The sequence below is a fragment of the Echinops telfairi genome, unplaced genomic scaffold (assembly GCF_000313985.2).
Source record: "Echinops telfairi isolate 266 unplaced genomic scaffold, ASM31398v2 ScPeMD7_6;HRSCAF=24_0, whole genome shotgun sequence".
Lineage (NCBI taxonomy): Eukaryota > Metazoa > Chordata > Mammalia > Afrosoricida > Tenrecidae > Echinops > Echinops telfairi.
In genome coordinates, this window is record NW_022103902.1 from 9,756,860 (window position 1) to 9,767,462 (window position 10,603).

The following is a 10,603-nucleotide window of genomic DNA, read 5'->3' on the forward strand; positions in this document are numbered from 1 at the left end:
CTCATGCGGGAGGGGGGAGCGGGGAGGGAGGGGAAAAATGAGGACCTAATGTCGGGGGTTTAAATGGAGAGAAAATGTTTTGAGAAACAATGTACAAATGCGCTTTACACAATTGATGTGTGTATGGATTGGGATAACAGTTGTATGAGCCCCTAATAAAATGTTTAAAAAAAATGTACTAGTCAACAATTCATGTATTGTGGCCTAAAAAGCTATCCCATGCATGTATAATTTCCTTTTCTCAACATTGTTTTAAAGTCTATAATGTTGGCAAAATTAATGTTACTATATATTGAAATACATTATACACCATGGGAATGATTTATAATGTCCCTTTATTGTAATATAATAATAATGTTTCCAAAATGAGCTAGGAACACATATCATCCATAGAATGGATTTTGAGATCACAATCATAGCCCTAATCTAAGAAAAATTAGATCTATGATATGACCCTATTCAATACCCGCCCTTGTGAAGAAATCACTGAAGATACGGAGTTATAGCAAAGTGTGGTAAAGAACTCAGATGCCTGGCTATCCGAAAGCACAGCGTCTGGGGCCTTTTTTTTTTTTTTTTTTTTTAATCAATTTATTGGGGCTCATACAATTCATCACAATCTTAACGGCTTGTCTTCAAACAAGCAGCCATCTAAGTGTGGTGTCAGCTAAATCCACAAAGAAGGAGCGCACCAGCCAATGTGATCCACAGATTGTAAATAATAAAATCCAACACCAGAGTTTAAATTCTGAGCACCTGGTTTGCAGAAGGCCATGAATATAAGAGGTTAGCTGCGTAAGCTTACCTGACAGTACCACTAACAAACAAAACACGCATGACTCTTTCCAAATGACTTTGAGGACGCTTAAGGAATATTCAACAAGTTAATGCACCTCTATGAATAATTTGAAATTAGCTCATGCTTAAATTAATTGTCCAATATGGTAGTCAGATAAATGACCCCTCAGAGACAATGACTGGAATAAAGGTTCCCTCAGGCTGTGAGAAGTGAGAGGGGAAGGGGGAGGAAAGGGGGAAGGGCTATGGGAGTTGACAGCATCGATGATCACATAGCCCCACCCAATGGGATTAAACAACAAAACTGTATGGGAAGGGAAGGGATAGATTGGAATGAGTAATATGTGTCAATTATTACTCAAATATTATTTAAATTATTATTCAAAAAAATAAAATCTTGGAAACCCAAAGGGGCAATTTCTACTCTGTCCTACAGAGTTGTTATGAGTAGAAATAAAAAATAATAATAACTACCCATCCCCAGACCAATTTTCCTTAGTGATGTATAAGACTGACTGTTTTATACAACTAATCTATTTTATAGGAAATCAATATCTAAAAATAGAATTTTCAGCTGTATTATGAGTCATTTCAATGAAAAAAATAAATTAAAACATGAATAGGTGGTTTATACATTTATTTGTTCACAAAAACATTACTAAGCAAGGTCTCTGATCAAATGCTTTATTCAATCTTCAGTCCTCTATCCACCACCTAGAATAGTTGTTTGACCCATTCTTTGTAGGCACTGAATAAATTGATATTGAATAAATGATTGTCAGAAATATTCTACCTTTCAAAAATATTCTACCTTTATTCTTTACGGCATAGTGATTTCTCAGATGAGACTTTTCTTCCTATACTTCTTGACAAAAATCACATCCCTATTCCAATCTTAGCTCCTTAATGTGAAGCATAACAGCTGTCATGATTTTAGTTTCCTCTATATTTTGAGTTCTGTAAGATGCCCATGATACGCTATGTAGTTGGGTACATAAGAAAGGAATTTTCTTCTTCTAATACTGTCATTTTCTCCAACATGCTATGGAGTTTAATTAGTACTACTTTTCTCTATCCCTATCAACATTCTTCCCCTCTTCCTCTGTGGAGGATTAATTGGGGAAGAATCAATTGGTGAGGTTACTTCAGATCCACCTACCTTGACTCTGAGTTTGAAAGCAAGTTCATTTGGCCCTCATAGTAAACTACATACTAACCTAGAACTTAACAGTAACGAAAGTTGGTGCTTTATTTACTTTCTCAAACTTTCCAGAGATGCCATTGACTATGTTTCTTCAGCCATCTTGAGTTGATGGCTCAAGAATTATCAGCACCCTTGTAGTTCAGAATGTTAAGCATGGAGACACTTCATTGAACAGAATTGCTTTGTTAATGAAGAAGGAGATGTACACTTTGGGTCACATCCTCTCACGTGTAACCAATAGCCAATACGCTGGAGCTTCAAAAAGTTCATGGAGTTTATTATCATTTAAGTCCCTTTTTCCACATTTAAAAAAAATCTTCCTCATATATAAAGGAGAACTGGGAGAATTGGAGTCAGGAGCAGTGACAACATCACAGACCTTCTCTGTACCAAGAATCACTAAAGAACTATTTCGCAGGACCTAGGATTATAGTCTAATGAGATTAACTAATTAGCACAATAAATACTTGGTGGCTAGAAATAAGGTGAAGGAGGGAGAATGTTTGTTTGGACTTTCTAAACCTCGACCAGTAACTGTGCACTGATGAGTTTTAAAACTGTGATACGTCAGGAATGATGCTTGCTTAATTGTGAAAAACGATGAAGTTAATACATTTTTTAATAAAATATTTCCCCATGCAGACAAACGGCTCCAAATCATTCTAATGCTTTCACGAAACCCTGGAAGACCTAATTATATAAATGGGTCCTTTAGCAAAGGAACGATTTGATTCTTCAAAGCATAATTTTTCTCATACTGGCTCCCCACAGGGTTATGGTGGTCACAAAGCACTTAGATTACATTAAAAATCTTTACAGTGTGTTTTGATTTCAAGAAATACAATAAAAGTACAATAACTACAGGGTTCTCCATTAAAAATAAAAAAGGAAGAAAGCAAATCAGCTCACCTGAAAATACATCAAGTCTTGCAGCCCCTGCATCTCTGGAAATAATATGAAAGTATCATTTCTTTAATATGAAATTATGCTTTAAAAAGCTTACATTAATCCAAATTTCTTATGTGAGGTATAATCTGGTGTCAGGTATCAAACAATAGAGCCATTCACTTGAATTGCTTTAAAAACAATTACTTAAATATTTCACTCTGCATTTATATGCCAAGACCTGTGATCACTCATAATTTTTGAAAGTTACAAGCATGAAATTCATAAATCTAAGAGATGGAATTTAGTGATAGTTATACAAAAAGCTCAGCAAAATGGATAGGAATAACAATCATTTTTATAACATCTAGAAGTCATAGGTTTTCAACATATATTTTATTTTAAGGTGAAGGAAAAGTAAATTATGAAGTAATATGCATAGGCTAAGATGTATCTGATCCAAGGCATGGTATTTTCAATTGCCTTACAGGTATATAAAAGCTGGACAATGACTAGAGAAGCCCCCCCAAAATTGATGCATTTGGATTGTGGCTTTAATGAAGAATATTGGATCTACCATGGCCTCCCAGAAGTCTTGGGAAAAGTACAGCCAGAATGTTCCTTTGCAGCAAGTATGGTGAGACTTTATCTCACATACTCTGAACATGTTGTTAGTAAGGAATCAGTCCCTGGGGAAGGGCATCATGCTTGGTCAGCAAAAAGAACAGACATGAAAGGAACAGACATAAAGGTAGCAACAATGGGTTCGGGCCAGGTAACAACTGTGAGGGTGATGTAGGACCAGGCAGCACGGCAGACCTAACAGCAACGATTCACATCCCAGTGTTAATGTTTTTAATTGTGGCTATTGCTTCAGCTCATTAAATTTGCTGCTCTGCCACAATCGAGAGAGACACAAATTCCGATATACAGTTGACAACAAGTTGGCGGGAGATTCTGATCTTTTTACTGAGATTCCTGACCTAGCAGCTGCATCCTTCTTCCTCCTGTGTGGACTATATTTTCAGCAGAAATGATGCACAGACCAAATACAAAACCAATCAGGTGCCATATTCAATTGAGCTGAATAACTGACCCTCTCCTAAGGCCCCAGATCAAATACACTGATAATTGGACCATAAGTTGTTGAAGAGGTTTCCTTAGACGTCAAGACTTTTATCAAAAAAAACAATGAAATGGGGGAAGAAAATGATATAGTCAGGCAGTGTGAATTTGGGTTCTTGCTCTGAAAAAATATTATGTGGCCTTGCTCTTCATACATCCATCTCTATATCTGAGGATTCTAGAACTGAGATGATGATAATCCCTACCTCGGTGCTTTATTGTAAAGAGTAATGAATTAATAGTCACAAAGTGCTTAGAACACATTAAGAAAATAACAACTATTAGCTCTTTTATCTTAATATACAATTCAATTAGATAAAGTCTTCAATGAACATACAAAGCAAAAGGTGAATCCTTAAGACATAAAACTCCAAACTCATGGCCATGGAGACATTCTCAACTTAGAGATCCCATTGGGCCAGGGTAGAGCTGTAACATTTTTTTGTTGTTTTTTCTTTTTTTATTAAATGTTTTTACTGGGGGCTCTTACATCTTATCACAATCCATACGTTCATCCATTGTGTCACGCACACTTGTACACATGCTGCCATCATTTCCGAAGCATTTTCTTTCTACTTGAGTCCTTGATATTAGCTCCTCATTTTGCCCCCTCCCTTCCCTACCCACTTTTGCTCTTGAACCCTTGATAAGCTATAGATTATTATTTTCATATCTTACATTGTCCTCTGTCGTCCTTCACACACTTTTCTGTTGTTTGTCCCCCTGGGAGGGGGTTATATGTTGATCCTTGTGATTGATTCCCCTTATTCTCCCACCACCTTCCCCTTATCCTCTTTATTCTCATTGTTGGCCTAGAGGGGTTTATCTCTCCTGGATTCCCTGTGTTTTGGGCTCTTATCTATAGCAGTGTGCATGTTCTGGTCTAATCCGGTTTACAAGGTAGAATTGAGGTCATGATAGTGTTGGGAAGGAAGCATTAAAGAAATAGAGGAAAGTTGTGTGTTTCATCGGTGCTATATTACACCCTGACTGGCTCATCTCTTCTTTGTGACCCTTCTGTGAGGGGATGTTCAATTATCTACATATGGAGTTTGGGTCTCCACTACACACACACACACACCACCACCACCACCACCACCATTCACATTGGATATGATTTTGTTCTGGGTCTTAGATGCCTGATACCTGATCCCATTGATACCTCATAATCACACAAGCTGGTGTGCTTCCTCCATGTGGGCTTTGTTGCTTCTCAACTAAATGGTTGCTTGTTTATCTTCAAGCCTTTAAGACCCTAGACACTATATCTTTTGATAGCCGGGTACCATCAGCTTTCTTTACCACATTTGCTTATGTGATTGTGTCGGGAAGGTGAGCATCACAGAATGCGGGATTATTAGAACAAAGTCTTCTTATATTGAGGGAGTACCTGAGACAAAACCCAATGTCCACCTGCAAACTTAATTCTTATCATATAGATGTAACTACATAGATCTATTCCCCTCTTGTTATATATAAGTATATTTACAAATGTACATGCCTGTATTTAGACCTCTATAAATGTCCTTTGCCTCCTGGTTCTTTCCTCTATGTCCTTTTATTTTCTTCTTTTCCTACCATCATGTTTGGCCTTTATTTGGGTTTAGTAAATCCTTGCTGCTACATTTCCCTTGATTAAGCCCCACTAGGCATCCTACGCCCTTCTCTCCATTAATTTTAGTTCACTTGTTCCGTTGTCCCTGGGTTGGTTCCAAACCTCATTCCCCTTCCTTTCTCCTACCTCCCCTTCTCCCGTATCCCCCCAGAACCATTGGTCCTGTTCTTTTCGTCTCTGAATTGTTGATCCCACCTAACTTATCTAGATAGACATGCAGAGACATTAATAAGCACAAAAAAAAAAAACCCAGGCAAAGCCAAACAAAACAAGAAAGGAAGTCAAAACCAACAAAATAACAACAACAAAAAGAAACCCACTGACAAAAATGGAGAGGCCCATAAATAGTTCAAGATCTGTTTGTTGGCCTTTAGGAGTGTTATCCAGTAGAGTCTGATGGGGTGTCATACTCTGTCTCCAAAGTCTATTTTTGGTATTCCCTGGGGATTTCATCATTTTGCTCCCCTGGCTGCTCTGTTGCATGCCCCTAGTGTTTCACCCCGTGTGATGGGGTCAGATTGGGCACAGTTTCCGCACTGTCTCCAGTATTGTCCCCTGTAGCACTATGGTTCAGTGAGGGATGTCGTGCCTTGTGGTGAGGCCAACCCTAAGGTCCTGTCTGTGCATTGTCTGCTCTGAGTAGGAATATCATCCTCAGGCCTTCGTGGGCCAGGATGTGTTCCCCTCCCTCTCCGTCCCTCTATGTTTCTCCTGTAGAGCTGTAATTTTTTACAGGAATTGAAAGCCTCCTCTTCCTCTCTTAGAGCTACTGGTGCTTTCAAACTGCTGACTTTGTGGTTAGCAGTGCAACAAATAACCACTATGCTACCAGGGCTCTTCTCCTCATTTATTACACATTGTACATATGTAATCACATATTACTATGCTCTGTCTTGTACACTACATGTCTCAAGGCATAGTGAACATTTATAGCTCACAAAAATCATGCAGATGAGTGTCTGATTACAAGATTATCAATACAAAACAGAAACCTAATTTCCCTGTAATCCAAATACAAGTTGACTACTTTTTTCTTTCACTTTTTCTTTTTTTCCTATAATCCACTTATTTTTTAGGAAATCAGGCCACAAGGAAATTTCCAGGTGGGGAAAAAGTAACATCATTTTTATCACTCAGGTTGATAAAAATGTTATAACATTCCGCCAGTAATCGTTGCCTTGCATAGAAGCCTTACCTTGCGTTGTCAAGTAATTCAGCAAGTGCTCCAAAAAGGAAACTGTGAGTGGTGCTGATGAAGAAATCACAGGAAGACAAAGGGTTAAACTAGCTCTGTCATCAGTGTAAAAGGTTCAAAACACGTGCCGACAAATGTGCTTCAGTCCTCGACAGATAATCAATTAGGGAGTTATTCTAGAGACAACTTTCTCAGCACGGTCATGACTCTGATGTAGATGTTCTCCATTACAGAACCAGGAGTACGTGCACGTTTGCTAAAATACCAGGCCATGCCTCAGAAAGCAAAGACTTTAAGGACCTTACTGTACTGAGAGCAAATTTTAACCTGGAAAATGGCTTTGTCGGCATTTATTGATGTTTTCACAGAGAAATATTCATTAAAATTGCATTATTAAGGTCGAATCACTGCGGAAGAATATTGATCAGATTTCTGTTTATAAGGCTCTATCTGGGGACATCGCACCTAGCATGGGGCCATTGTTTGCCCCACTAATCTGTATTATTCATGGAGTTTCCCCCCCACCATGGCTAAAAAGTCTGTTCCTTAAATATTCTCACTGATAATGGGCCACCACTCTCTCCCACACCCCTAATGTCAGGTCCTGGGTAATTGAGTGCACTCAGCAGCCTTCAGGATGATTTACAACACAACTGGAAGGCTTAATGTACCTCTGGGGTGAGTCTGGCTGCCTTCTAGGTTAATCCCTGATGTGGCTGTCTCAGCAACTTATCGAAGGAAAGATTCGGTAAGCGATCTCCTTTCATATTTAATAAGCAGAAATAACAGTACAAAGACAGGCCCTTTTGCTAAAAGTATCTTCTTTGTACAAGAAGCTGGATGCTCTACAATGTCCCAGATTACAAATACCTAAAAGCACAGGGCAACATCTTGATGCATATTTATAAAATCCATGCATGTACCTATTTCCTGAGACTTCAAACTTAAAACACAGATCCTGATCAGAGGTCTCAAGGCAAGTAAGTCTGAAAGTTTGTAATTAGAAAAAGGAAGGAAGGGAGGGAGAGGGAGCGATAGCTGTACTAAAATGGTACTAGTACTGAATGGGATCACTTCCTCTAGAGAAAACCAGTACATAAAAACAAACATGTTGTAAAAGATAAACATAGGTGACCTACTTAACAAGTGCTATGATTTAAACCATAAGTCTTTCCGGTAAATTTACAACTCATGATTCCATAAACAAAAACCTGATATGCAAACAATTTTTAGAAAATAGCAATTGCAAGATTCTGGCAAAATTACCCACGAGAGTTTCTGTACTGCTGTATGTTTGCCATGACAAAGACCGGTTCTTTGTTCTCTTGGTGCGCACAGTAACAGTGGAGGCGATGTGAGCTGTTATTGAGTTGATTCTGCCTCATAGAGAACTCAAGCGTGCAGAGCAGAACTGCCCCACAAGATCTCTGAGACCTTTCAGAAGCACGATTCCAGGCATTTCATCAATGGAGTCTCTAGGTCTGTTAGAATCCATGAGCTTTTGGCTAATGGTCTATCTGTCCAGAGACTTCCTAGAGCTATTACATTTTCCATATCAAACAACTGGGGGCATATGGAAAGTAAAGTAAACAAATACTTAAAGATGACATTGAATGAAGATGCTATGAATAAAGACTGGGAGGAAAGTGTAACCCGTGAGAACAGGAAGGTAGAGTGATTAGAGAAAGCCTCTCTTGGTAGACATGCTTTCAATTGAGCCCTGGTGACGAGAAGGACTTGACCCAGAGTCATGTAAGATAGATCAGGCATGGCACTTGAAGGGGGCACCACTGAAGCATTTCTAGAGCTACCAGACTTTCCACTATCAACTGTACTTGCAGCATTGAGGCCAAATCATTGCTAAGGAATATTGATCACTAACATTTCAGTCTCGTAGATTTCTTGGGAAGTTGCTCTCCTAGTTGTAGAACATGCTACTGCCTAGAAGACAAATGTATAACTTAGTGAATCTGAAGTAATGGATCTCACCACACCAATGCCACCTACCACCAGAGTTCCCTTGGGACAAATATGTCCCACATAATGGTAGCAATATCCCTATTACCTAAAATAAACTTTTTTTTCTTGATCTCAGCATGCCTTACATTACTGAAAACACAATATAAAAAAGAAATTGTTTACAATAGGACTAAAACAAATATTTTTGTATTTGAGGGATTAGATAGGTCAAGGCAGAATATGATTTTACTCTACTGAGAGTAGAAATAGAAGACACTGAAACTTTTTAAATGCTTTAAATGCATCATAGGCAAATGTTCAGCCTAAGCGAAGAAAGTGCAGCTTTAATGTTCATGTAGTGTTATGATGTGCTAACGAATTAGCAAATGCGATTTGTCTTTTAGAACTGATAAATGGGTATCAGATGTTTATACAGGAGTGCTTGCCATGGCATTCCTTTCCACAGAGCTGCCCCTGCCTTTAGCCCTTGACGAGCCAAGGTGAAAACTTTGCAATGAGAAAAGCAGGTGCAAAGACTCCAAAACATTAAAGAGCATGCACCTGCTACAGATAAGACCCCACAATACTGGGAATCCAGGAGAGATAAACCCCTCAGGGCCAACAATGAGAAAAGAGATACCAGGAGGATTAGGGGAAGGTGGGGGGGGGGATCAATCACAAGGATCAACATATAACCCCCTCCCAGGGGGACGAACAACAGAAAAGTGGGTGAAGGGCGACAGAGGATGATGTAAGATATGAAAATAACAATCTATAACTTATCAAGTGTTCGGGAGGGAGGGTAAGTGGGGGAGGGAGGCAGGAAATGAGGAGCTGATATGAAGGGCTCAAGTAGAAAGAAAATGCTTTGAAAATGGTGGCAGCATACACGCAAATGTGCTTGACACATGGATGAATGTATGGATTGTGGTAAGAGATGTATGAGACTCCAATAAAAGTATTTAAGAAAGAAAGAAGACTGCTGAGGGTTCAAGTAGAAAAAAACGTTTTGGAAATGGTGATGGCAACATATGTACAAATGTGCCTGATACAATTCATGTATGGATTGTGATAAGAGTTGTAAGAGCCTCCAATAACATAATTTAAAAAAAAAGACTCTAAAACAGAAAGCTAAGGAAACCATTGTTTCCAACCTATGGCAACATGAGGCGAAGGAACAAGATGAATGAGATTAGGTAAGGTAAACTGTAGTGATGAATAAGTAAACATAAGTAAGCCAGTGCTTACCTTGCTTCCTGGGCACTCTGTCCCTGTCAATGATTGTAAATTCAGAAGAAGGCTTTCATTCTGTGGAAAGGTACTGTGAGGTTAGGAAAGAGAGAGATACTCACCATACCTGGGAGCAAAATCTTTGATGTGATGGAAAAAAGATGAAACTGATCAGTACAGTTTAGTAAGGAAGCACAACTAAGCCATGCTCACCTTGCTTATTGGTTAATCTAGCAAGGAGTAAGGCAGGGGACAGGGCTTGCAGGGCTTCCTACTCCATTGCAAGGAGCTTATACTGCTCCACATGCAACAGAAGACAACTACAATGGTCTGGGAATAGTGGAATATCTGATCTATTGTTTAAGCCCATCAGCCAGCTTCAGGCAAATGGACCGTGAACGCCTAAGACTGGGAAGAGAAGAACTGAATGTGGAGGCCATGTGGCGTCGTCTAGAACAGAGAGGAAGATGGCAGTGGAGATGAAGAGAAATGGGTGAATCGGAGACATCAAGGGAGCATGTAAAGGACAATGATGGATTGATGGGGATGGGGATGGGGATGGGGATGGGGATGGGGATGGGGATGGGGATGG

General features: G+C 39.2%; 1 protein-coding gene across 1 annotated transcript in view; it reads right to left on the reverse strand.

Moving 5' to 3' along the window:
• The window catches only part of MORC1 (MORC family CW-type zinc finger 1), a 193,941-nt gene extending 185,734 nt beyond the window's left edge, over nucleotides 1–8,207 (reverse strand). Inside the window, exons 1-3 of the mRNA XM_045286149.1 lie at nucleotides 8,089–8,207; nucleotides 6,823–6,876; nucleotides 2,912–2,946 (exon numbers count right to left, since the gene is read on the reverse strand). Coding sequence (XP_045142084.1) covers nucleotides 2,912–2,946; nucleotides 6,823–6,876; nucleotides 8,089–8,207 — 208 coding nt within the window. The remainder of the gene's footprint in view (nucleotides 1–2,911; nucleotides 2,947–6,822; nucleotides 6,877–8,088) is intronic.
• Nucleotides 8,208–10,603: the final 2,396 nt, after the last annotated feature.